This window comes from Ictalurus furcatus, chromosome 8 (genome assembly GCF_023375685.1).
Source record: "Ictalurus furcatus strain D&B chromosome 8, Billie_1.0, whole genome shotgun sequence".
Lineage (NCBI taxonomy): Eukaryota > Metazoa > Chordata > Actinopteri > Siluriformes > Ictaluridae > Ictalurus > Ictalurus furcatus.
Window position 1 is genome coordinate 3,843,567 of NC_071262.1, and position 26,428 is coordinate 3,869,994.

At 43.5% G+C, this 26,428-nt stretch overlaps 1 protein-coding gene across 8 annotated transcripts in view; it reads left to right on the forward strand.

Moving 5' to 3' along the window:
- Positions 1-25,901, forward strand: part of thoc2 (THO complex 2) — a 61,501-nt gene extending 35,600 nt beyond the window's left edge. For 2 of the 8 annotated variants that reach the window (XM_053630331.1, XM_053630337.1), the window contains 19 exons: positions 426-605; positions 4,034-4,198; positions 4,753-5,028; positions 5,710-5,851; positions 5,986-6,143; positions 6,421-6,549; positions 6,687-6,818; positions 8,024-8,208; positions 9,304-9,494; positions 10,381-10,480; positions 11,278-11,636; positions 12,704-12,762; positions 14,201-14,266; positions 20,091-20,213; positions 20,569-20,635; positions 20,753-20,892; positions 23,216-23,286; positions 23,581-23,628; positions 25,046-25,901. In XM_053630331.1, the coding sequence (XP_053486306.1) occupies positions 426-605; positions 4,034-4,198; positions 4,753-5,028; positions 5,710-5,851; positions 5,986-6,143; positions 6,421-6,549; positions 6,687-6,818; positions 8,024-8,208; positions 9,304-9,494; positions 10,381-10,480; positions 11,278-11,636; positions 12,704-12,762; positions 14,201-14,266; positions 20,091-20,213; positions 20,569-20,635; positions 20,753-20,892; positions 23,216-23,286; positions 23,581-23,608 (2,571 nt within the window). In that variant the 3' untranslated portion in view covers positions 23,609-23,628; positions 25,046-25,901. Of the gene's footprint in view, positions 1-425; positions 606-4,033; positions 4,199-4,752; positions 5,029-5,709; positions 5,852-5,985; positions 6,144-6,420; positions 6,550-6,686; positions 6,819-8,023; positions 8,209-9,303; positions 9,495-10,380; positions 10,481-11,277; positions 11,637-12,703; positions 12,763-13,200; positions 14,267-20,090; positions 20,214-20,568; positions 20,636-20,752; positions 20,893-23,215; positions 23,287-23,580; positions 23,629-25,045 lie in introns of those variants that run through there. The other 6 variants (XM_053630332.1, XM_053630333.1, XM_053630334.1 and 3 more) reach the window with 6 other exon arrangements.
- Positions 25,902-26,428: the final 527 nt, after the last annotated feature.

The window sequence follows — 26,428 nt, forward strand, 5'->3', positions numbered from 1 at the left end:
TACTTAACCGAAAAATGCCAGTGTAAGACTGACTGTGCCTCTATTTTTGGGGGGGAAAAAAACTTCAATATTCCACTTATATAAAGCGAAGGCTGGGCCTGCTCTACATTATCTGAGGTTAACAGGACACGCTGTACTTGTGTCCTGTCCTCTGCGATCTTCTTCTAATAAGCTTTTGCCCAAAATACCAGAGATACAAGAAGGAAATCTGTCCGTTAGTAAAATGAATCTCTTTCAGTGCGTGTTTTTTAAAAAATTTTTTATTCGAATATCTTCTACAAAGCGAGTATTTGTTTAAATATTGAACGTTTTATAGATATGAAGTGATGGACAAAATAAGAATAATGGTTAATAATGGCAATAGCGTAACCTTGGGGTAAGTGAATCCGCTTGCTCATTGGTGATTTTTTTTTATTTTGGAGTAGGGAGGATACTTCGGCCAGATCAGGAACACAAAGAAGTCATCTCAGCGCCTGAAGGACGCTCTGCTGGATCACGAGCTGGCTCTTCCTCTCTGCCTGCTGATGGCTCAGCAGAGGAACGGCGTGGTTTTCTCCGAGGGAGGGGAGAAACACCTGAAACTAGTGGGCAAACTCTACGATCAGGTACACGACCATCCCGAATTAGATCCCGCTGTGAAAAGTTCCAGACTTTTCTAACTGATGTAATTTTTTTTTCTCCTCCCCTCCTAATCCCGAGGGAGTTTATGAAAGCGTTTCACACGAACAAACACGCACACGTTCAAACCCAGAGTTTTGCCTCTCTCTCTCTGCCTCTCTCTCTCTCCCTCTCTCTCTCTCGTTACCCAGCTGCACAGCTCAATTACTCGCCGGGTAAGCCAACGCACTGTTCGTTTCCTCCACGTTTTCAAGACCCGCCACAATTCACAGCAGATGGTGCCAAAAACTCAACATCATCATCAACTCCATTTTGTGCTAGCATACAGAACGATCCTGTCTGTTCAGCGTTATATCTTTTTTTTTTTTTTTTTTCTTTTTCTCTTTGCACCCCTCTCTGAATGTCACAAATTAGAGCTTTTAGCGAAGGCACCCTCGCATCGTAGAATTGTTGGGAATAATTGCCCGCGGTGTGAATGTGCGACGCTTTTTTCCCCCCCTGACCTCGGCAGGGAAGCGGTTTTAATTAATAAATTGGACTTGTTTTTCTCTCTCTCTCTGCGTAGGAAGTTGCGTGCGCCTCATTACAATCAGCCAAAACGCGTCAGGCCTCCCAACGACGTCCCGCCGAGATTGATCGACTCATCTCAGCCATTGAATGCACTTTGAAATGTGATTGCATGGTTTATGCATAAAGCCCCCTTCGACACGTCAAAAAAAAATCCCCAGAATTAGTAGTTTGTCTGGCTTCGTCTTATTTTACATACTTTAACTCGGTAGACACTACAAGTTGTGATCTTGACGAATTGTGTTTACGAAGCAGTTCCTCTCAACGAACAAACGAAGCCGCTGGTATTCAGTTTAATTTCCAAATAAGGGCGTGTGCGCATTAATGGTGCTTATGTGCACCTCACAGTTTAGTTCGATGTTCGTTGATGGTTAAGAAATTGTCCTCCTTACAATTTTTTCCAACGAGCTCACTTGGTAAAATTTCTCAAATTGTACACTATAATGGCCAAAAAGTACGTGGAGGCCTGACCTTCACACCCTTATGTGGGTCTTCGCCAAAGTTGAGGCACACAATTGTCAAGAACCACCAACCCTTTTTCTGGAGATCTGAAGACTTGACCTCCAACCATAATACATGCACACCTGACCATCTAACCATTGCCTTGAGAAGTTTACTGATTGGAAGGTAGATCTCGAGGAAGAGGGTTGGTGACCACTGTTTTAGAATGTCTTGTAGCTAGGAACAGTGATATTTGTCTGAAGAAGGTGTGGTGTTTTGGGTTGGTGGGTGGGGGGTGGCATCAATTCAAGGCGAATTGGTTTCGCGGGCGAAACCCGAGTCATTAGATGATAGAGCCATCATCCCTTTTCTGGGATCTTCAATTAATCGAGAAACGGTCTAATAATTGCGTACACTGAATGCATTTCATTTTTCACTTTTTAGGCTAATATTGCAACAACGCTTCATCACATCCAGTCTTCTGCCCATAATGTTGGCGTTTCACTCAAGTACGTAGAAAGGAGAGAATTCGTAGCAGTATAAATCAGGTGGAAGAATGACTTTGAGAAGAATGACTCTCTGCCGAACCAGCCCACTATTTTTTTTTTTTTTTTTTTTTTTGGCCTGCCTTCTTGCTTTCTACATTCCCCACTCATTCACTGCAATGTCACGCCTCCAACTTCCCAAAGACAGAAACGTATATTAAAACCTACAAGCGAAGCAAGGAAGGACACAGAAGTCGCAGCTCCAGATTCCCAAGAGGAGCCGTGTCACTCCAACACGGTTAGAGTTGTAAAACGCCGGACCGAACCAGTCACCGTTCTCCTTTCGATGTGCGTTCCTGTGGCCGCTCTCTGACCGAGGCTTCTTTTACCGGCTGAAACGAAGACGCAGATGTTGCTGCAAAAGAAACATCCATCAGCGCATTTCAGAACGTGTCCGATACATCCCACCGACCTAAAACTTAACATCATAAACTCGTGTATTAACGATAAACTGAGCGGCAAACTGAGAGGGACCAACGCACCATGAACAAACTCCATGAAATCAGCCCCGTCGTTGGTAAATCGCTGGAAGCAGATCGTCTACACCCGCCGTCGATTAGGTCACTCCAGGACGACACTCAGGTTTTTAATATTAGGAGAAGACTCGCCAACATGTACCTTCTGCCAGAATCCATTATCCTTGAAACATCTTTTATTAGACTGTACTGGTGTCAACCCCGTGAGAATCCTTTTTTTTATTCACTCAATACTCTGGAAGAAATTTTTTAACGAAGTCAAACCTAATGCACTTTTAGGGTTTTAAATAGATTTTAAAAACCTTATATACAGTCCCTTAGACGTTTCTCGCCATGAAAATAGCCATAGGAGCTGGCGTGGATTTTTAAAAAAAAACAACTTTTGCCATCTGTTAGGTTCTGGCTCAGTTCATGAGTCTTTACTCACTGAACTATCAGTTCACAAGGGCTAATTAAGGGCTAATCTGACATGTCGATGCACTCTTGCGACGTCATTTACGCAGAGTTTAAAATGCAGTCAGCGGATTTATCGTACTTCCGCAGTCGGCTTTCGGCGTGCGGACGTTCTAGCGTTCAGAAAAGCTTTGACTGCGCTGTTTATAGGTCACAAATGTTAAATATTTCAACTGCTGCTTAATTATGTTCGTAATCATCATCTCATCGGCTACAAAAGAAACAAACGGTGTTAAAACATTCAAATGTTTCAAACATTTCTGAATTTCGTTTTCTTCTGGTTCGTTTGAGTAGGCAGGAACTGAAATGTCTGTCTTTGTTTAATTTTATGTGAAGGCTACCAATCCGAAGTACCAATCTCATGCGTGGAATGTTCTAATCATCTAAGTATTTCAGATCCTGCTGATCTGAGGAAAAGCAAAACCATGAAAACGTTTTGTTTGATGATGAAGGTCCCAGGAGATCAGCAGTTTCTGAAATACTCGAACCAGCCCACGTGGTCTCAACGTCCACGCGACGATCAACATCACAGAGATCACACTAATCTTCCCACCACACCCCCATTCTGATGTTTGATCCGACCATAATCTGAAGCTCTTGACCTGTACTTGGGGAAAAATAAATACGCTGCCAGTTCACCAACAAGGAACCGTAGCAGTAACTGCATTTTTTAAAATTCTTTTCTTTGCTACTTAGGATTTAGGAAGCTCTTTCCAGCTCCTCTTTGCCCCATTAAATTGCTTTACTGGCCGATGCATTGATTTCCTGACGGGGCATGGGCTCCTGGTGATGAATGGCTTTAATAAAGCAAGGTGCAGTTCCACAAATAAATGAGCGACCTGAGGATTTAGGACGAGAATTTGCCCGGGAACCGTTGAGAGAACCTCGTCTAACGATGAACCGGTCCACTTCTTCTTGTCCTTTTACCTCTAGTGTCACGACACGCTGGTGCAGTTTGGCGGCTTTTTAGCGTCCAACCTGAGCACGGACGACTACATCAAGAGGGTTCCTCCCATCGACGTGCTCTGTAACCGGTTCCACTCTCCTCATGACGCCGCGTTCTTCTTGTCCCGCCCTATGTACGCCCATCAGATTATGGTGAGTCATGTAAAATTGTTCGTTTAATGATCTTGTCCAACATGTAATCTAGATTACGTCATCATGTGTAGTCATTATTGCTTCCTTTTTAGTATTTATCTTGGCTACTGATGTATGTATTATGTGTGTGTCGGGGTTGGGGGGGTTTCTTATTAAGCTGCAAGATTAGACTGAATAGTAGAAAAATGCTGAAGTATGTACACCCCCTCCCCTTGCCTGAACAAGATTTGCCTGCCTGCCTGCACTCCCTATGCAACTTTCTCCGTATCTACTTTGCAGCACATTGTCAACACTGCATTTTAGCATGCATCAGGAATGATGGTGTTTTCATAAAAGTGCCAGTGATTTAAAATCCCTGGCTCCAGCTGTGTAGCACAGAGCTGCTTAGCGGCGCTGATTTATTCCGGCGCGTTGCCAAGCCGAGCTCGTTCTCTGGCCTCGGTCTGCGAGCCGTGCCCACTCCGGTTTTATTTCACCGACACGTTCCATCGTTCCGTCTGTTTCTTGTTTCGCTTCCGAACGGCCTAATCATCCGGGTTTCCCCTTTCCCCAAGGCCAAGTACGACGAGCTGAAGAAGGCCGAGAAGGGAAACCGGCAGCAGCAGAAGGTCCACAAGTACATCGCGGCGTGCGAGCAGGTGATGGCGCCTGTGCACGAAGCCGTCGTCTCGCTCCACCTACCTCGCGTATGGGACGACCTGCGTCCGCAGTTCTACGCCACCTTCTGGTCACTCACCATGTACGACCTGTCCGTTCCCCATAGCGCCTACGACCGGGAGGTCAACAAGCTCAAGATGCAGATCAAGGCCATCGACGAGAACACCGAGATGGTAGGAGGCAACTTTTATAAGGACTGCGTGATATTATATTAAAGCCGTATGCCATTACAGACAAGAGGAATAATATGGAATAGATCACTTCACAGATTAAAAAAAAATAAAAAATCATCACCGAGACCGTCAAATGTTCTGGCTATATGGCAAGCTATAATTACATATGATTATAGATTAGTTTTAACGTCAAGATAAATATAACGATACGAAAAAAGTCAATTTCATCATCACTTATTTGTTCTTTCATGCCTGTTGTTCTCAGCCATTTTCGATTAGACACTAATTATCGTCGGATTAGTGGACGGTCTGGTAACTTTTTAAACGTTTATTTAGTCAGATTAAATCGTTTCTCACTCTAGCTCGGAGATGTAGTGCACTTTGAACAATAGGAAGAGTAATACAGTTGCTGAAAACTGAAGAGTGGAACATTGGAGCCTTTTTTTTTTTTTTGCGCTCTATGTCGCCGAAGGGGCGGAGCTACGAGAGTCCGTCAACCGGCTAACATCAAACTTGTAGGTTATACTAAACCAGTCGAGCTCGTGTGATGAACATGAGGACATTCGGTCGTGATCTTCACAGAAAGTAGCAGTTTTAAGATTTACGTCTTCCGGGAAGCAAAGTCGTTGATCGCGGTGTTTTATTTTTTGTTTTGTTTCGGGGTTTTTTCCTCCGTCGAAGCCACTGAACAAAAAGAAGAAGGAGAAGGAGCGATGCACTGCGCTGCAGGACAAGCTACAGGAGGAGGAGAAGAAGCAGTTGGAGCACGTGCAGAGGGTCTTACACCGCCTCAAGCTGGAGAAGGACAACTGGTTACTCGCCAGTGAGTACCGATTTCTCCTGATGATAATTGCCTAGTTTTTTCCAATGGCGCAGGATATTTATGACTAACATATTTAAAGAAGTTTCCTGTGCTCGACCCATTTTTCTCATTTACCTTTTCGTTATTTTTTGCAGAATCGACCAAGAACGAGACCATCACTAAATTCCTCCAGCTCTGTCTGTTCCCGCGCTGCGTCTTTTCAGCCATCGACGCCGTGTACTGCGCTCGCTTCGTCGAACTCGTGCACCAACAGAAAACGCCAAACTTCTGCACACTGCTTTGTTACGATCGCGTGAGTCTTTAAAACTCTTTTTTTTTTTTTTTTTTTTTTCTTTTTTTTTCTACCCCAGAGGTCGATCGTTCAAGCCAGGTGCCGAATCTTTCGAAATAAGCGAGTGATTTTTAAAAAAACACACACCGCTGTTTTAATGCACGTGATCAAACAGATCACGTGCATTAAAGCAGCAGTGTGAGGTTTTTTAAAAAAAACAAAACAAAAAAAAAAACTTGTTTGTCTTGTTCGCTGCCTCATCTCTCACTTTCTTTGTCCCTGTCCGTCCTGTCTTCAGGTGTTCTCTGATATCATCTACACAGTGGCGAGCTGTACAGAGAACGAGTCTCGGCGTTACGGCCGTTTCCTGTGCTGCATGCTGGAGACGGTGACGCGATGGCACAGCGATAAAGCCATCTACGAGAAGGTGCACGCATGAGCATTTTATTCTTGTCGTCTCTGTACGTGCCGGCCGAGTTACTCTGTATCGGCGTGAGTGACGTTCTGTTTTTCGAGCTGCGGCTTCAGCTGACGTGTGCTCGTCCGCTGCACTTTCATTTCCAGGAGTGTGGCAATTACCCAGGGTTCCTGACCATTTTCCGAGCCAGTGGCTTTGACGGAGGAAATAAAGCGGACCAGCTCGACTACGAGAACTTCAGACACGTCGTTCACAAATGGCATTACAAGCTGACTAAAGTTAGTGTGCTTCTTGTTGCTTTTTTTTTTTTTTTTGGAATGGATTGAGAGCACAGTAGTGTGCAGCGTGTGCAGTGAACGTAATTAGCCAAGTCGCCATGCATTTTAAAAATATTTTCCGGATGATTTAAATCTGCTCCCTAGCACCCCACTTATGATTTATAATCTTCCATCCATCCATTGCCCTGCGATGGACTGGCACCCTGTCCAGGGTGTACCCCGCCTTGTGCCCGATGCTCCCTGGGATAGGCTCCAGCTTCCCCGTGACCCTGAAAAGGAGTAAGCGGTAGAAGATGGATGGATGGATTATAATCTTAACGCCATTGAATGACATGAGATTTTACTCGGAAATTTCGTAACTTCGTAATTTAACAAATAATGTCGCCGCTTGCGTTGAGGAACGCGTCTAGACCCTTTCGGAAGAACCTAAAAGATGATGATGGTATGCCTCCTTCGATTTCGTCTTGTACTGCCCTCACTGGGAGCCCATTAGAGAAGGAAAAAGAAACTCGGTCGATCCAAATCGCCCGATATTGCATATTGGCTGATTAAGTGGACTATTATAATGCCACCTACAGACATAAAGGCCCGTGTACCTGTAGAGTTCTATAATTAGATTCAAGATGATTGTAATTTCTGATGCAAACTGATCCCTCTGGTCTTAAAAGGGATGCCGAGCAAAGCATTCTGTGTATTTGTTTATGCAGTGCAACGTTTACATTCACCGGGCACTTTATTAGGAACGCCTGTACACCGACACGTTCATGCGGTTATCTAATCAGCCAATCACGTGGCTGCTGTGCAACGCATAAAATCATGCAAGTCACAGGCTCTGGATGACGTTCACATCAACCATCAGAGTGGAGGTTGCGTGATTGTTGGCGCCGGATACTTGGCTGGTTTTGATTTTGTGTAACTGCTGAGCTCCTTTTGATTTTCACGCACAACAGTCACTAGAGGTTTAGAGGTTTAGAACACCTTTGGGATGGGGTAGAACCGGAGTTTCGCAGCATGAAAAATCATATCAACGTGGACCGGGTTCTCACAGGAACGTTCCCAACAACTTGTGGAGTCCATGCAACGAAGAATTGAGGCTGTTTTGCCAGCAAAAGGAAGCCCTGTCCAGTTTTTCTGATAAAGTGCTCAGTGAGTGTGGATAATCGAAAGCTTTTAATAAGACTCGTGTTTTGTGTATCGTTTCTTAGGCTTCAGTGCACTGCCTGGAGACGGGCGAGTACACCCACATTCGCAACATCCTCATCGTGCTGACCAAGATCCTGCCCTTCTACCCGAAAGTGCTGAACCTGGGCCAGGCGCTCGAGTGCCGAGTGCACAAGATCTGCCAAGAGGAGAAGGAGAAGAGGCCTGACCTCTATGCTTTAGCCATGGGGTACCTTGCATTCTGACCGGCCTGTACCATTTCTGGAGTAGTCGGATATATAATATATATATTCTGAAAGGTTTAACTGGTGGCAAAAAGAATAAGGCCGATATTGGTGTATTTGTATTAATATGATGCGACACTCTTGCTTTTACTTTTCCTTGTTTACAAAAAGCTTGTATTTTTTAGCTCTGTTAATTCAGGCAATGGGGAAGAAAGATGGTCAGCTTTGCTTTAAAAGCCTTCCAGATTGGAGCATAATGAAGTCCATTAATTCACCTCAGCCTGTCCTGTCATGATAAATATGATCTTATCAGTCAGTACAAGGTTGTTTTTTTTTCTTTTTTCCTTTTCTCCAATGCACTCTAGGTTTTGTGTCCGTCGATGACATTTTTAGTATTTGGCAGGTGCTCTTATCCAGTCTCAAAAACATATCCTCATGTTAGGACTAATAGGTCAGGTTTTAAGAATACCTTCAAGCTAAAACCCTGTTAGAGCGGACTTAATGCGGCGAGTTGGTAAAGCGTTCAAGTTGAAATATTTTCCATGTTCTGTAGGCCACTGGCTTTACCAGCTCTGCTAATTTACACCTTTACTTTTTGGCTTGCGGCTTCACGTCTGTCACATGACCAAGGGTGTTTTATAAAAGGAGTAGAATTTGAGGTTTCTCGATCGGCTCGTGCCGTCGAAGGTTAACGAGGAAGTGATTTCCAGTAACGAGTTTGGTCATTTTCACCCCTGAGGGTTTTTAAAACTCAGGCCTTCCCTGTGGGTTAATTGAAGTGACAAAATGATATTCAACTTGTTTATGCCACCAGTGTGACTTCTAATCTAACCAGGTGGAGGGGCGTTATTGATCTTTTGCACTCGTATAGATGTACGCAATCAACAAGAAAGTGGAATACACGCAAACCATAAAACGAATAAATAAAAGAAAACATTTTCAAGCATTCGGCGTATTATAACTCGTTGAATCCTACCTAGCCCAGGGTACGGGGTTTGTTCTTGTTGATAATGTTACATCAGATAGTGCTGTAAAAGATGTTTGACTGTGCACCGCGGTGTGTGTGCGCTGTGATTTTTAACCGTGTATGTGACTTGCAGCTACTCTGGCCAGTTGAAAAGCAGGAAAGCTCACATGGTGCCCGAGAACGAGTTCCACTACAAGGAGCCGGCGAGCACCGCCAACCCCGGCGCCCTGCAGAACGGCCCGGGCAGCTCCGGCAAGCCTGGCACCGCCGCCCCTGCCTCCGCCAACGCTGGGAAAAACGAGGAGGGAGCTGCCGAGGACACGGGTGAGTCGAGTAGAAAGAGCGCTACGGTACGGTCCAAAAATGGTTACCGACTGTTTGATCCAATTTGTAGCTTACAAGCAAATCACATTACGTTTCCCATTCCAAAACTGACCGTACTCACCGATTCGTTAACGTTTAGCGATGAGTGTAATTTACACTGCTGAAGGAGTAGTAGCGGGAGGAAGCTCCAAAATGTATTGAGCATCATTTAAAATATATTTATACGTATAATGTGTGTGTGTGTGTGTGTGTGTGTGTATATATACATGTGTATATATATGTCTGTGTGTGAGTATGAATTACGGATGGGCGATATGGATTTAAAACTATATCACGATATTTTCTGGTATTTATCGCGATAACGAGATCAGTGACGATATAATCATACCACCATGCGCCACTGTTTTTGGCTACACGTGACGGCTGTGATCTTGAGAGCCTCCGAAACACAAACGTCGATCTAAAAATAAAACTGCTTTTCTCTAACCGAACCAGTCCCAGATTGTAGAGGTAGCTCCTCGTCTGGCGATAAACTCCTCCTCAGCTTCACGTCCGCCTTCCACGGTAATTGTTTTCGCTCTGCACGCGAGTTGCGAATGGGGCGCACGCCATCGCACGCAGAAATACATCATGGACTAGGCTTGATCGTTATTATCACGGGAAGACTCATCCCTAGTATGAATCATATTCCCTGACTAAAGAACTCGAGCCGTAAGTCGAATACGTGTGCCGTACGGTCTGTCCTTATCAGGGCTTCAGTGCAGCGCTTTCTTTATTAGCTATTTAAGTTTTGTAAAACTTTTGGCCAGTTGCTTGAAGCATGGGTCACATAATGAAAGATGTTGTTTGGTTGAATCCTAAAGAGTGCGTTTGTGCATATTTCCAGAGAAATCCAAGGACAAATCTCAGGTGGCTCAGAAAACAGCCTGCAAAAACCCGACCGCGGCGAATAAAGCGAGCAGCAACGGCAGCAGCACACCTAACAGGTACACCCGAGGCCTGCTCCAACACACGTGCACACACCGCTGAGAGCACTGCACAATGATGTACCGCTCTCATCTCTTAGATAACGTTATTAAAAGGTTAGTCCCTGAGGCAAGGAAGTTTAGCGCCAGCTTATTATTTCAAACTACTCTGCAAATAAATCAATCTTTTATCAAAGCCTACCTCTTCCTTATGAACTGCGTAATCAAATTTGAACAGTGTTCCAGGCTAGAATCTGCTTACTGTTCTATTAAATTGAGCGATCGCTCAAAAGAACCCTTTTGAAAACGAGCCGTCTCGGCGCGATATGGTTGTTACGTCGTCCAGACGATCGCGAAAGGCCTGTTAAATTGGATGTATAAAGCATCGTTTTTGAAAGAAGACATCAAAGGAGAGTCACACGGAGAGCTGGAAAGAAAGGTCTCCATTAAGGCCCATTCGGGACCAGTGGGAACGTAATGAGTTTGTAATGGTTCCTACAGGCTCCAGTGTGCTTTGCTAAGGCCAGAGACAGTGCTATTAGTCAGATACTGGATAGAAGGGTGGTTCACCTCAGTGCAAAGGAGCAAGAGGTCTGGATACTACTCTGGGATTTATAGTTCTTATCCATAGTTCAGAAAACATTCATAAAGACTTACTTTGGGGATTTGAAGGGAGTGTAAACTAACCCACTCGCAAGACTGTACCATGTGAAAAATCTTTCAAACGAAGAGATGACAGGGTCGTAGATCTTCCACGGGGAAGTCCGCGGGCAACTCTGAACCGTGTTCTCAAAATGTGCACGTTGTCGTCCTTACAGCATCAAAGGGAGCAAAGAGAAGGAGGACAAGGAGAAGAGCGTGAAGGAGAAAAAGGAAAAGAAGGAGAAGACCGTTGCCGGCACTCCAGAGGCCAAGGCAGGAGGGAAGGAGAAGCAGCAGAAGGAGGAGAAAGCGGGTGACGCCAAGGACAAGGTCCCCAAGGCTGAGAAGGACAAGAGGAAGGATGACAAGAAGGACGAGAAGAGCAAGAGTGACGCGAAGGCTGCAGACAAAGAGTCATCCAAGGAGCGAGACGTGGCCAAGGAGGGCAAGCTAAAGGAAAGCAGCAAGGGCGAGAAAAACGCTGCGTCCCTCAAGTCCCCCGTTCCCAGATCAGACGGAATCGAGTCTGAACGGGGTAAGCCACATTTTTCAAGTATAGACGTGTGATTTGGGCTAATAATTTCATCACTGTACTGTAGGTGCATGTGTTGCCCCACAGTCTTGAGGACATAGAGGCTGTAGAGTCACGTTTCTCACTCTTAGCTTCAGCTGGGTGTCTTTTAGTTTTGCTCGTGATTCATTAAAGTATAAGTTGTAGCTAATGTGGGCTCATAACATGGGACGGTATGATCACCAGACTGAGAATAAATGTTCACCTTTCTTTTACTGCGGTCTTTTATCAAGCACGTCGTCGTTTAAAGGAACCCTAGCCAAGAACATGATTTCTGCTCATCATGGAATATTATCCTCAGTGTCCTCAAAATCCTAGTGACGTGGTCAGGTAGCTTTAGCATCACAGAGTTTCTACAGACACAAGCTAGTCCGCATGGCTAGGAGCTTTAGGCTGGGAGTTTGCCTGCTTGCTCTGTAGTGTCACGCATGGCCGTCTCAAATCTGGGTTGGAATTCTTTCCCAGGCGCTTGGGGAATGAGCCGTGCCATTGGAAGTGGAACGAACTTGGCGCTTGTATGGAGTAGAAAGAAAAAAAAATAACCCCCGTAATCCCACTTTCACCGTTGAGAATTCTTGACGGTTTGTGAAAGCCGGTGGTCTTTATGGAGAACGACGTACGCGAGAATGACGGACACAAGTGTCGTAGCAGGTGATATGTGGGACGTCAGGCTGCTGTGTCATTGCCGTGATTGGTCTCTGCTTTAGATAGATCTGCTGTCATTGGTGCTTCTGTTGTTGGTCATACCTGAGGCATTTCCCATAATGAGATATTGAACAAAAGTTTAAAGGTCAATCGAAATATATTTTTCTCAGGATAGAATAGTATATTTTAAAGCTTAGGCTATATCCTGAGTGCACACCACACCACGGGCTAAAGTACTTTTATGGCTAGAAACATTTAGAAGCCATGTCATCAGTCTGGTAAATAGAAACTATGCTTGTGATTAACAAAAGCTTTAAACTAAAAGCCTTGTATTTTTGTGTGTTTTTTTTTTTCTTCTTCTTTTCTTCTCCCCCTTTCTCCACTAGAACAAAAAAGACGAAAGCTCGACACACACTCTTCGCCCTCACACTCCTCTGCAGTTAAGGTTAGTATGGCCTGAGGAGGGCCGTTTTCCTCTTGTCCCCTCCTTCCACATGCCAGAGTTCAGGGGAGAGGCCTCTGGAACCCAGCCTTCATAGGAGAGCAGTAGGGGGGAGAAGTTACACATCACATGGACTATTTTTATTTTTTTTTCTTCTTGGAGAATCTATTTTTAATACATAGAATTTTTTTAAACGATCGAATTCAATGGACTTTCAATGCCAAAATATTTAAACCGTCGCTTCGGATTTTTTTGCCTCCCGTTTTTTGTATATTGTGTGCTGACGAAACAGCTCCCAAGTGCCTTGGAAAAATATTTTTCTCACATAAAGCATTTTGTTTTGCTGTAAATATAGATATTATATTTTTGTAAATCACCGTTCAGCTTTTTTTTCTTTCTTTTTTTTTCCCAATGGTTGTGAGCGGCTTTCTTCGGCTGTAGCGTTAAATCCACCAAGAGAGAGTAAAAGTAAATAAACGAGGCCACCGCTTTTTAAACACCGAGACGAGAGAACGTGTTGCTGCTGGAAGATCTCTCGAATAGAGCATCGAGTCCGAGCGCCCTGGCATCCGAGAGCGGTTGGAATTCGCGTGGTGGTGTTCTGCATCCTTAGCTGTGACGTCCATCCTGGATCCTCCTGACGAGATCGAGATGCTTCTTTTTTTTCTTTCTTTTTTTTCCTTCGTCTCCCCCTCCCGCCCTTTGGCTCTTGTGCGGGGTTTTTTTTCCCTCCTCCCTTTTTTGGCGACGGAAAGTGGGCCAGAGTTGCCAAATCTGCGGAAAGTGTTTTTTTTTTTTTTTTTTTTTTTCTTTTTTCCTCCTTCTTTTTTTCCCCCTGCTCCCCCAGATCTTCACATCCTCTGCAAAAGGCACACTGGCCTTCCAGCCATCCAGGGAAACCCCCATGATGCATCACCAGCAGCAGCTTCATAGTGAGAGGGAGGAAAGGCTACCAGGGGGGAAAAAAAGCATGGGCAAAGCCTTTCCAGAAGGAGCTGCTTATCTGCAACCAGGGAGCTTGTTGTAATTCTATATGCACCCTAATTACATATGCACCCAACCACCAAGACCTTATATAAACCAACAAAATTCACTTATATCTTACATACCAGGGCACTTAATGTAGCACGTCTCAGAACATTAGCTGAAGTTAATTATCTCCTCTAGCGCACACACACACACACACACCCCACACACTGACTTAGTCAAATGTATTATTTATTTCGACCGAATAAACCCAGTAACGCACAACCCAGGTTCTCCAAGCACATCTAGTCTCAGATTGCTCCTGCATTAGGCCACAATTTAGCCTCCAGTTGTTTCCTCCACTAACCATGTCAAAGTTCTAGTCTTTGAAGGTCTCTATGGGGATGCGTTGAATGCCGGCCAACCTTCCCCACCCCCTCAACCTCTTTCTCCTGCTGTGTGCCAACTACTTCAGCTCATCTGTCATCTCCGTTCATTCCTACAGGACAATCTCAACGACTTCAAGGACTCAGCCGCCAAGGTGCATACCGTTTTTTTAAACTCACATCCGTTTTCTTTCCATGCTCGATGATGTCAGTGTACCGATCGCCGCGTCGTATCCGGTAGGCTGATTACGTTAAGGCGTACGTCGGGATACTTTACTCGTAGCACGGCTCAATTCGGAAATAGCGCACGAGCGCTGCTGTACCGCACAATCGCGAGCGTGATCTCGCTTTTACACGGCAGTTCCATAAACGGGAGAGTAATATCGAGGACGTTTCAGACACACTACGGGCAAGGGGTTTTTTTTTTTTTGTTTATTTTTACTCTGTAAATGAAAATCATTCCCAAAGAAGATAGTGTTGGGCTTTGCTAGGCGACACACAGACTGACCGACGCAAACGTACAGTAGTGATACACACACACACACACACACACAGACAGAGTGAACTGTCCCAGCGCTGTTATTCACAATGTCAATCAAATTCAAACGAGCTGCTGTGTAACGGATCCCACAGCGTGGTTGAATTCCCGACTCTGATTGGTCGGATTATTTATTTATTTTTATATAACAGCACAGCTCGGGTAACATGACACAAATCGTGCGTTTATATTAATGCGCTATTTCTAATCCGGTATTGTTTCTATGGTGACAGCACGTACACACGGATGTGCACGGTATAAACTCCACACAGTCTAAGCCTTATAATAAATGGGTTGTTTTTTTACAACAAGAACACGTTGTGTAACACAAAAAAAAAAAACAAAAACCCATAATTATTGATCTAAAGAAGCATATCACACCAGCTCGTCATGGTTTATTTTCGTATGTCAGCATTATCTGTTGTGGGCTGTACCTTACTTGGTCATACAGTCTGTTTGGGGTTTTTTTTTCTTCTTCTTCACCGCTTCTTACTATGGATTGTACTAATCAGTCTTTGATTTTCACGTTAAGTGCTCGGCTCGGTGCGGTCCGATTACGCAGATTAGCAACGTATCTTCTTGACTGTATTTGTACACGTTTATCGAGAGGTTGTATGTGACAGGAGATGACGGTGGAACTCGTGGTGATGAGTATTTCCTCCATGTGCGAATTAACCCTGTGGTTTGGGGGGGGGGTCACTTTTTTTCACGACGTCATACCTAATTTGCAAAGAACGGACGAACTCTCGGTTCAGACGTCCCTCGGCGCAGTGTCGCTTGCAGCCGTCTCTGAAATCGTCTGGCGCACGTTAACGGTCGCCTGCCACTTAGCGTGAACGTAGAGTTAAGAGTCGGATCAGGACGAGGTCACGGACGGACGGCAGACGGTGTACAAGTAGTGTTACCGAGCATACTCGGTAAGCCTGTCATTTAAAACCGTGCTGCTGAATGCTTTCCTGGTTATTTATTTATTTATTTATTTATTTATTTATTTATTTACGAGAACACATTAAGCTGATTTACGTTTAAATTTGCCCAAGGAATTAGGTGCTCGGAGCGTTGTTTTTTGGTTTTTTTGGTACGAGTTTTATGACTTTATAAAGTCCAGTGCAATAAAATCTCTTTAACAAGATTCTGCCCGACCCGCGCGCTGGAAAAGCCCCTTCATTAGCTCAAAATCTGTGCTTCGGTGCAAAGAAATCATACCATAAATCTCATCAACTACTTTTTCCTTGCAGCTCCCCAACACACACACACACACACACACCTGCACACAAATGCTTCACAATCTGCTAATGTAATTTCTTTTCCACAATATCCTCTCTTTCTCTGCTTTCCCCCTGCTCTCCTGAGCCTCACTTAGTCGTCTTTGCATCTCATTGGACTCCTTGCTTGCTCTGATATTCCTCCGCTCCCTTCAGCTGTTCGGCCGATAAGAGTTTTTCTTCCGTTATGGCCAGTGAAAGCAACGGCAGGATATTTGAAAATATGCTGATGGTGCCTCTCTGAAAAGCAGGATCCTGCAGAATTTATTTATTTATTTATTTATTTATTTGCAGGCTGCCATTTCCTTAGCCAGCCTTTAAGAGTTTCTTAAATAATGTGATATTTTATTAAAGGAACTTCTGCTTACGAGGTCAGATGGTTGTGAGAAGAGGAGGCTTTACATTTTTAAATCGGACTCTTAGCTCTAAAGAAGACGTTCTTTTAAATAGTCATTTATTATTTTTGTGAATTCTAGTGGCGTGTAGTGTTCGTATATTTATATAAAATTTGATTTCAGGTTTAGTATTTGTAGTGTATATATAATTAAAGGGAAAACCCAATATAAATTCTCTGCGTAAGGTTTCAGTGCAGCTGGCCATAGACTCTACAAGGCTCTGGAAGGGTACTAGAGCCGTCCTACGTAAAGATATTCCCTCAGTTGGTGTTTTTGACGATCATGCTGGTGGAGAACCCTGTCTAACCCAACCCCTTCACTCCAAACTTTTCTCCCCGTTGGGTTGAGATCCGGTGATTTTTGTAAAAGGCCGTTGCAGCCTTTTCTCCCCGGACTCGTTAAATGGTTCCGTGTGCGCTCGTTTCCCTGAGCGTGGGGTTGGGGTTGGGGTTGGGGGTCGTCCTGAAAGAGACCACTCCTCTCAGGATAGAAATGTTCCTTCATAGGATAAAGGTGAGCAGTCAGAAGAATTTGTATAGATTCGAAGTGACGGTTCTGTCTTGAAGGGACAAGCGAACGCGAATCATCCCAGCCAAAAAAAAACAAAACAACAACAACAAAAAAAAAACCCCAGCCCGCACAGCATAAGACCATTTGTCCTCGGTGTAGAAGATAATATCCAAGCTGTCAGAGCAATATAAAGTTTGAACACCGCACGTCAGACAGAGCAAAGCAAGCAATAAAAACCCAATGTGGCCATTCTTTATGTACCTTTTTTTTGACATCTTGTAAACAAGCAATGCATCTGCTTTAATGTGCTACTCTTCCACTGGAGAACAAACCATTTACACTCAAGGAAATGATCATGAAAGAGAACTTAATCTGCCAGAAGGAATGAGTATCTGAGAGAAATGTTTAGAAAAAAAAAAAACGAAAACGAATAACGTAACCTGCCAGTGGATTATATATAACGTTTTGGTTTTGAACAACAGTCTCGATGAGAGCGCCCCGTCAGCCGCTTTCTTCCAAATGCCCTTTCTTATTCTCATTTTCAGCACCCTGGGAGATCCTGTTTTAGACCGTGACCTTTAGAAACCTTTTCTCCAGTCCTGCTTTTACCAGCGCACTTTAGTAGTTTGCTTATTTAATTGTTGTACTCCGTCATACAATGGAACGATACAATTATTATATTGTCTTGTAATAGCTTTCAAAGGTTTTCATGTATCTACGTTAATCATATTTATTTAACCTTGTACTCGTTCTGTTAGATTTGTTAGTATTAATATAACGTTTTAAGTAAGAAATGCAGATGGAAACGAATCAAGTGACATGGGTTACTACCCCAGTGGCGACCCCCCCCCCCCCACTCCCCCATGTAAAACGCCACATCCCGAAAGGCTCTATTCCACTTACAGCAGTTCACGAAGCTGTACTTTACATTCGTTTATAGTTCCTCTATATTGCTCGTGTACACCGGAACAAAATGTCTTTTCTTCAGGACCATGGTGCAACACGGAACAGTACTCAAGACTACTTAAAGTGCAAATACACGACAGCGTGAGACGAGCGCAAGACAATAAATCCACCGAACAGGGCAGTAAGTACACACAACGTGGGCCGTAAACCATCGTGTAGTGTGGAAGCACAAATAGAGCAGCAATACTGGCAGCAAACATAATATAAAAGTGACTGAGTCGTACTGAGTTAGGTGTTTGGCTAGCCCAGGTGTGCGCTGGGAGGCAGCGGGGTGTTAAGTAACCTGCCTGCCTCAGGGAAGAAACTATTGCGGAGTCTGCAGGCGGTGGCACCGTCTGCCGTGTGGAAGGAGCGTGACGAGCGCTCATGAGAGGGGTCGTCCTGTCGTTGAACGAGGTGTCCCTGGTGTCTAGCGAGACTCCGATGGTCTTTTCAGTCCTCACAGTTTGCTGTAGGCTCCAGCGGTTGGAGGCCGCGCACTTCCCAAACCTTCTGAGTTGAACTGCCGTCAAAGCCACCGTCGTAAAACGTCGACCGGCGTCGTCTTATCGATCCGACTCGCGAGTCCGACCGCACCGTGGCGCAAAAATAAATAACACAAAATACAAACTAAACCTAGCTTTTCACTCCATCGTCGTATAATTACACGTAGTTCCTCGAGTACAAATGACCAACTTGATCCAGTTAGCTCGCTAGTTGAGTTTAGTTTATAATATGCAAATGTCATAGCGATGCTTCTGTCGTTTCTAGAAACCGTTTTTTTTTTAAGGTCTCGGTAGCACAATCGGGGAAATAAAATCGCACCCAATGCCTGCGTGTGTGTTAGTGGAAACGAAGCTAATTACAGCTCTGATGTTTGGGTGGGGGGAAAGAGCTAATTCTGTTGTCTAAATGAGGTGAAACAAGTGACTTCAGTTTATCATTTAAAGTCCATATTGAGCTTTTTAGTTTCCTCGTACAAGCCAACATGCTGAGTTTGAAAGCATGAAGATTTTATGCACCTTGGCAGTGAGAGGATTTTGTAACAGTCCTAATTAGGTGCCAGAAAAAATGGCTTCACAGCTCGAAAGGCGCTTTCGAAAGTCCCGTGGTACAGTCGACTTCTTCAGCGCTAACAAGCTCGTTCTCTCTCTCTCTCTCTCTCTCTCTCTCTCTCTCTCTCTCGCTTGTCTTTATTTAGCGTTTTTTTTTTTTGCCTTTTGAGTAGCAGAGAGGATTCGGCAGGTGATTTACTGTTTAGTAGCTTACACTGACAGATTGTTGTCAATTACCAGAGAAAGCCAGAGCTTTTACGATCCCGCGGCTGTCCTTAACGCGCAGGCTATTTACCAACGTGTCGTCTTCGTTTTTCCCGCTCGTCTCGCGGCAGCGAACCTGCCTTTTACAATGTAACCGAATCGTCACGGACCACTTTTGCCGTTTGTCCTGTTCGTAGCGATCAGGCTACACTGTGGCGAAGTCTTAAAATTTGAGTTGCAGAAATGACACGCATTTGTGCACAAGGAAGTTCTTCTGATTATCCTGATACGCAGGGTTTCTTCAGATCGTCGTGCTATTTGATTCCGTTGAAATAATAAACCCCGGCGTCCCAGTTAGAAAGGCGTTATTCATGTAACGGATCCACTTTTGTAGTCCAAAAGGAATAGTTCTGCGAGCAGCTTTTTGCTGTCATGGTTCATGTGATGTGCTAATGAGATTTCGCTCGCCCAGATTTATTTGGGAATTGTTAGACATCGCGGGCTTCCTTTCAGAGCCTTGATGTGATTTGTGTGTGTGTGTGGTAAACTGATCATCATGGCGGTTAGACTGTTCCGTTTCAGTGCCGTGAAACGGAAGGTCGTGGTACTTTTTGGTTCTCCTCGGATATTGGTATTGAAATCAGCAACTTATTTACTATTAATCAGGGTCTTGCGCACATTTTTGCTGACCACGCCCACCGATACGGCTCGGCGCGTTCAGGCCGGCTGTTGTCACACGCTCCATCACCGATGAGGAGTTTTATCGAGCTACTTGTATTGTAGAAGATGCCGTAGTACCTCGTCTGATCAACCTCGCACGCAAATATACCGCTCCCTGCGAGAGCTAGAGAGAGAGTACGTTGACGTACATGACTAACGCCCGTTTATGCGCGTCTCCCGATGTGCGTTTGAAATGGCGCGTTCGGAATAAAGCACGTTAGAGACGCGGAGAGCGGAGCGTCAGTTTGAGATGTCGATGTTCATGTGTCGAGTCGTGCAGCGAGCCCAGCCACAGCTTCGGGACGTCGCACTAATTTCCCCCTTTGCTGTATCCCACAATGCTTCAGCAGCATCACGCCAACAACAGCACGAGCCTGACCAAGAGCGAAGCCGAGAAGAAAGAGTCCGACAAATCCAGGGACCGCTCCAAAGAGAGGGACAAGAAGGAGGACAGGAAGGACCGCAAACGAGTGAGTGCACCTCTTTTGAACCCTTGGCTTGGTTTATGAAGTTACACCGGCGGATGGCGGAAAAATGGGGCCGTGCATGTGCTCAGCAAGCGATGAAAGTGTGTGTGTGTGTGTGTCATTGTGGTCCTTCAGGTTTCAAACAAGCCTCACTCTATAATATGCAGTTTGCTTGGTGTAAACAGCAGATAGTGAGCTCCTGGTGTGTGAGAGAGAGTGTGGCATGGAGGGGGACCGGAGTGTTATTTGCAGTTCTGACTTCATTTTTGTGTTTTCTTTTCTTTTCTTTTTTTCTTCCCTCTTTCGTTTTCTCTCACCCCCCCCCCTTTCCTCCCTACCACCACCACCACCACCTTAGGACTACTCCAACAGCGACCGTGAGATGAGCCAGGAATCCAAGCGCCGTAAAGACGAGAACGGAACAAGTGAGTCGAAACTGCTTTCGTTTGTTTGCGAGCCAGAAGACTCTTTCAGATGCAGAGGCAATCAGAGCACTTGTGTGTGTTATCTTCTTCACCCCGGCTGTTGCCTATTCCTCACAGGCTCCTCAAAGCACAGTAAGAGCGCCAGTCCGCCTGATTCGCCCCGCTCCAATGACAAGGACAACGGCAAACGCTCCAAATCCACCAGCAAAGACAAGGGCGATCTCGCCAAAACCGACAAGGCCTCTGGAGGCAAAAAGGTAATTTCTTTCTTTCGCGCTTGATTGAAAGCGATACTGGGTAGCAGTACTGGTTTTTCAGCACACCTTCCTCGACGTCTACTTATGAATCTGAAGTCCACGTACATGTGGGGCACAGTGGGACGAGAGTGTACCGAGAGAGACCGCTATTTCTGATTATTTCCCAGCAAAACAAATGTTATATGTTGAAATAAGCATCGTATTGCTTCTGCTTAAATTACATCCAGCTTTCTCTCTTTTTTTTTTTTTTTTTTTTTTTTGCCGTTTTGAGTAGGATATTGCACACCACTACGTCTTCTGGTTTTGCTCTTTAATATGCAGTCATGTTGACTCAATCCCTCGGGCCTTCAAGGCTCGTCGAGCAAATTTCACTTGAGCCGATAAGAGCTACTCCGTTTCTTAAAGTTAAATTAACTGGATTTATTGCTGTGCGAGCAGGAGTGTCGAGTAACGTGCAGGTGTTTGAATAAACTCTGCACATTTCCTTCTCTTATCCACATAATTAGTCGTCCCTCTGATGCTTTAGTATATTCGAGTTAAGCTCAGGTTTGGAGTGTTTCCGCCTTTATCCTGCATCAGTAGTTATTTCTTTAATTCAGATTGCATAGCCGTTTCATCACTGGCCAAATCAAGTTGAAATTATTGTTATAGTGAACACTCTATCAGATTTATCAGCCGAAGTTGCTAACTAGAATCCTAGCACGCGGAACAAAAAAAAAACAGACACAAAATTCACAGACAAAAGCAGTTTTAACACAAACATGGCGGCTCTGTGCTCCCGAGTCTTTAAACTTTTATTACTGACGTGACATGAGACAAAATCTGTCCCAACAGGGACACACAATACTCACTACATTTAAAAAAAAAAAAAAATATATATATATATATATATATATATATATATATATATATATATATATATATATATATATATATATATATATATATATATATATATATGAACTTAGCCCTGTGACACAGCATATTCGACCCTTACACACTTTTATTATCGAACAACCTGTTTATTTAACGCAGAAATGGTAGAACCACCGCCTTTTTGTTTTCTATTGGCTCACAAGACTGAGGTTTTGGACATCCTGTGTCCTTTCCCCTTCAGTGAATTCGCTCGTGATCGGTCTTTCTTCTGCTTTCGCTGTCAAAAGTAGAAGAGTATATGCTGTGCCATTTTCCATTCGAGAATATCACAATAAACGGATGAATCGCCCGGAACTGTTCGCCTGAAAGAAGACAGGAAAACAGGCATTTTAGGAGAGTAGGGGAGACGTAACGTTATCATCAGCGGTGCGGTCGGGAGCCGCGGCAATCACACAGACTCAGCCGGATGGTGGATTTTTAAGCGATTCGGCATTCTGATGGAAATCGGCCGTCCGGCGTTCACGCCGTCGACGGTTTCTACGTCGATCCTGCTCACAGTTTCGAGCGGGAGGGATGCAGTTAAACAAAACACAAACCCAGCATTCTTAATTACTTTCAAATCATCACCACCGTTAACATTTTTAAAAAAGTCTTAGATACAGTACTTCATTGTAGGCCCATTTGAATCTTTTTGGGTTTGGATTGACTTTTTTTTTGTTTTTTTTTTCTTCTTCTCCTTCTGTCGAAAACCTAAAAGAGCCGTTCTGACCAGTGACGAGATATTCTTGTCTATCTACATGGTATCCAAGTCGAACGTACATCGATAGATTCGTCAATATACTCAACACATACTCCTTTTACCCTGGCGGTGAGAGTTCATGAGATGGAGGAAAGGGGGGAGGGGGCGGAGCTTCCGAGGAAGTGTCTGTTAATATTCAAAACATCCAGTACGCCTGCACAATTCATTCTGGATTTCAATGTTCATTGACTCTTCTCTCGCTGATGATTCGTACAAGCGTACTCGGATGTTCTCGCGGAGCATAACGGTTAGTTAGCATGTCTGGTGATATGATATAATATAATCGGAGATAAAACTCCCTGGATATCGGGGCATCATAATATTGTATAGGGATGATATCATTATATCGCACAAGCCTTGCTCTTGCCAAGCACAGTTTTTTTGTATCAGGAAACTCCTGATTGATTTACACACATACTGTACCTGCAATGTTTAAACACCGTCTCATTCAGCTCGATTTAAGCTCCGATTTGATTTTGCTCGTTTGTTATTACTTTGAACTGCTAGTCAGCATCGCAAGGCAGTGAAATGTTTGATGCTCCGTTCAGGTGCACGACGGAGGTTTGTCGCATCCTGTTCATTTAAGGAACTCTCACTTCTTTCGCAATCACTCTCATGTCGCCTCATTTGTTTGTGTTTTTATTACAGGAATCCAGGCACGACAAAGAGAAGTCTGAAAAAAAGCGCGACAGCACCGGTGCGAAAGAAGACAAGAAACAATATCCTTTGATGTAGACGTTTGGTGAGGGGTATCGCTGGACGTGCGTTTGGCTTCCTGTAAACAAACGTTCCTTTTTCACCAGCTCCCGAACACGTTTCGGCTCAACCCCCGCGTGAGATCCTGTCTCTGTAGATTACACTGCAGTCTTTTTGTCTTTTTTTTTTTTTTTTTTTTTTTTTTTTTTTTTTTTTTTTGATGGCGTGTGCATTGTACCACGGAAGTTTTGTGTTACTGCTGACACGTTGCTTTCGTGTCTCTCACATCAAGACGTTCGTCCTTAACGTTTCCTCACCCATAAATCATCTGAAAAGCACAGATAATGTAACCTGACACGGACGAGGTAAGACCCGAGCAGAGCCTGTGAACTTTGATGCGCACACATTTTCTAGCGTTTATGTTGATTTTATAAGGACGGTAAAGCCGTGTTTCACCCTCTGTCCTAAAACGTCGTTTAAAAAGACTACATAACTACACTATGCCAAGCAACACATCGATTGTTTCCAGTCCACGGACTCGCTTATATCTAGAGCTGCAACAACTAATCGATAATAATCGACGACGAAGATCGTGTTCAACGAATCTCGGAGAGTAAACGCTAAAGTTGTGTCCCAAATGATACTATACACTTACACTATGCACTATGTACTCCATCGTCTAGTGTATGAATTTTAGAAAGGTAATATCGTCTCAAAAGGAACATTAGCATTTTTTTTTTTTTTTTTTTACAAACCGGAAGTATAAGCCGCTTCCTTGTCAACGGTGCATGACGTCATACGCACGTAACGCGACACCGCTAACTTTAGTCTAATACCCAGAGTCACCGACAATAACTTTCTTCAGTTTACTGTTCGTCACCGCTAACTTTTATAAAAAGTAATGCATAAATACTGTTATATAATATAAACTTTATAAGTATTTATGCATTATTTTTTATGGATGCACAAAAAGCACAGAATTAAACTACAGTCCTGAATAAATAATATATATTCTGGTGTGTGTGTGTGTGTGTTTGTGTGTGGGGATTGGGTTCTTTTAGAGAGAGACTTAATGTACATTCTCGATGAGATCATTTGAAGCACATTTCTGTATTCATTCTGTAAAATTCCACGTGCAGTTTGCAGCCGAAAGACAATGACACCCAAGTATGACCAAAAGTTCGTGGACGCCGGACGATCACACCCGTATGTGGTTCTTCCCCAAACCGCTGCCACAAAGTTGGAAGCTCACAGTTGTATAGGGATGGCTTTGTGTGCTGTGGCATTAAACACTAGGTTACTAGGTTTACGTTGTTATAGGAAAATATGAAATGAATAAACCGCACGCTTTATTCCTCTCGTACCACGGCAGTATGCCAACGAGTTCATTCGTTCCTATTAATTAAAGAACGAGACGTCGTGATTTTTATGCTTGTAGTCGCATGTAACGTCGAGTCCGTGAACCAGGTTAGTTCCCGTTATCACTCAGGTTACATCAAAAAATGTTCAAGGAAGAGCTTTACCTCCGGCCGATGCAAACCGAACACAACGGGGACTCCTTGCATGAATAAATGGTCGTTCGTGATGTTGGTACGTTTCGATAACGTATTAGACCATCGCACCAATCTGACCATTATTGTATTCCACATTAGGATTTCAGATGCACTGTATCTACTTTTGCTTTCCAGTACAATCACTACAGCTGCTGCATTGTCTACAATAATGTAGCACATCCCGGACCGAAACACACACAGTGATGATGTTCTTCTTTTTCTTCTTCAGAATTCCCTGTTGTGCGCTTTGACGAGTCAGAGCCCCATCCACCTTTCAGCCATGTCAGCATCTTCATTCTCTCTCTTGTTGTTTTTTTTTTTTTCCCCCCCTCTCACTGTCTGAGCTGAGGATTTGTTCGCACCCTTGTATTTTTGGCTTGCCTAGATAATTTCCTAGAAATGTCGTAGCTTGTATTTTAACCTGCCATTTTTATTGTAACATTTTCAGTATCGTGCTGAAAGCTCATTTCTGTACAAAAAAAAAAGAAAAGAAAAGAAACACACACACACACACAAAAAACAATTTTTAGCACAATGTGCTGCTGTATTTCACGAACAGAATCAGGTTCGGAGTTGTGTTGCTCCTGAATTGGATTGCGTTTTTATAACACGTCAACACTTTCTTCTTCTTCTTCTTCTTCTTCTTCTTCTTTTTTTTTTTTGAGCAAACAAAATTCATCTCAGCCTCAGTTTGATTTCCAGTTTATTTATTTTTCTCTTCTTTTTAATCTGTATGCGCTATTTAGGCATAGGTGTTTAAAGCAGTATGAACAGTCTATTTGTATATTATGTATACACTAAATAAAATGAATACTTGTATTACTTAATTTCCTCAACTTTTATTTCAAAACTCCTTGTTGTGTTTGCTCACATTTTTATTTTTATTTTTTATTTAAAAAAAAAAAAAAAAGGGATTTCTGTAGAAAGTCTGGCAACCTCGATTTCTTCCCACATAAACGGATGAGATTAAAGAAGAAAAAAAGAAGTGTTACTCTCTTTGAGAACTACTTTTGAAGTTTTTAAAATGCCCTCACGTCGACCAGTGTATGCCTTTTTATAAATAAAGATAGATTTTTTTCTTCCAATGTGTCATATTCTGTTCTCTTTTGTATCATCAAATGTGCTCAAATTGTGTGTTCGCTGAGGTTTTGTATACTCTGATCATAAAGCTGTGCATTATTTTCATCGCTGTTCCTTTGTGTGCTGTGAAAGGGATGGATTATTACTTAAAGGAATATTTTACTCGAAAAACCATTTCAGGTTTTTGCCATTTTAAACTTTTTTTTTTTTTCACCAATAGGAGTATATCTAACGAATAAAACACAACAGGATGTGCTGTTCTTTAGGAAAATAATCAATTGTAAATTATCAGCGTTAAATGGACCTTATTCTTGACTATTTTCCAATAACGCTATGTCCCATACTGCCAATTATTAAAGTTTTTTTTATTTATTAAATAATTTTTTTTTTTTTCCATTTAGAGTTTGTCTATTGTGGAACATCCACAAAGCGATTTAGTTCCTGTTATCACAGCAATAAACAGTTGTTCCATCACTAGCCTCATTTATTTAAGTTACAGCTTTAACTCTGCTTGTTATAAAACTGACACTGG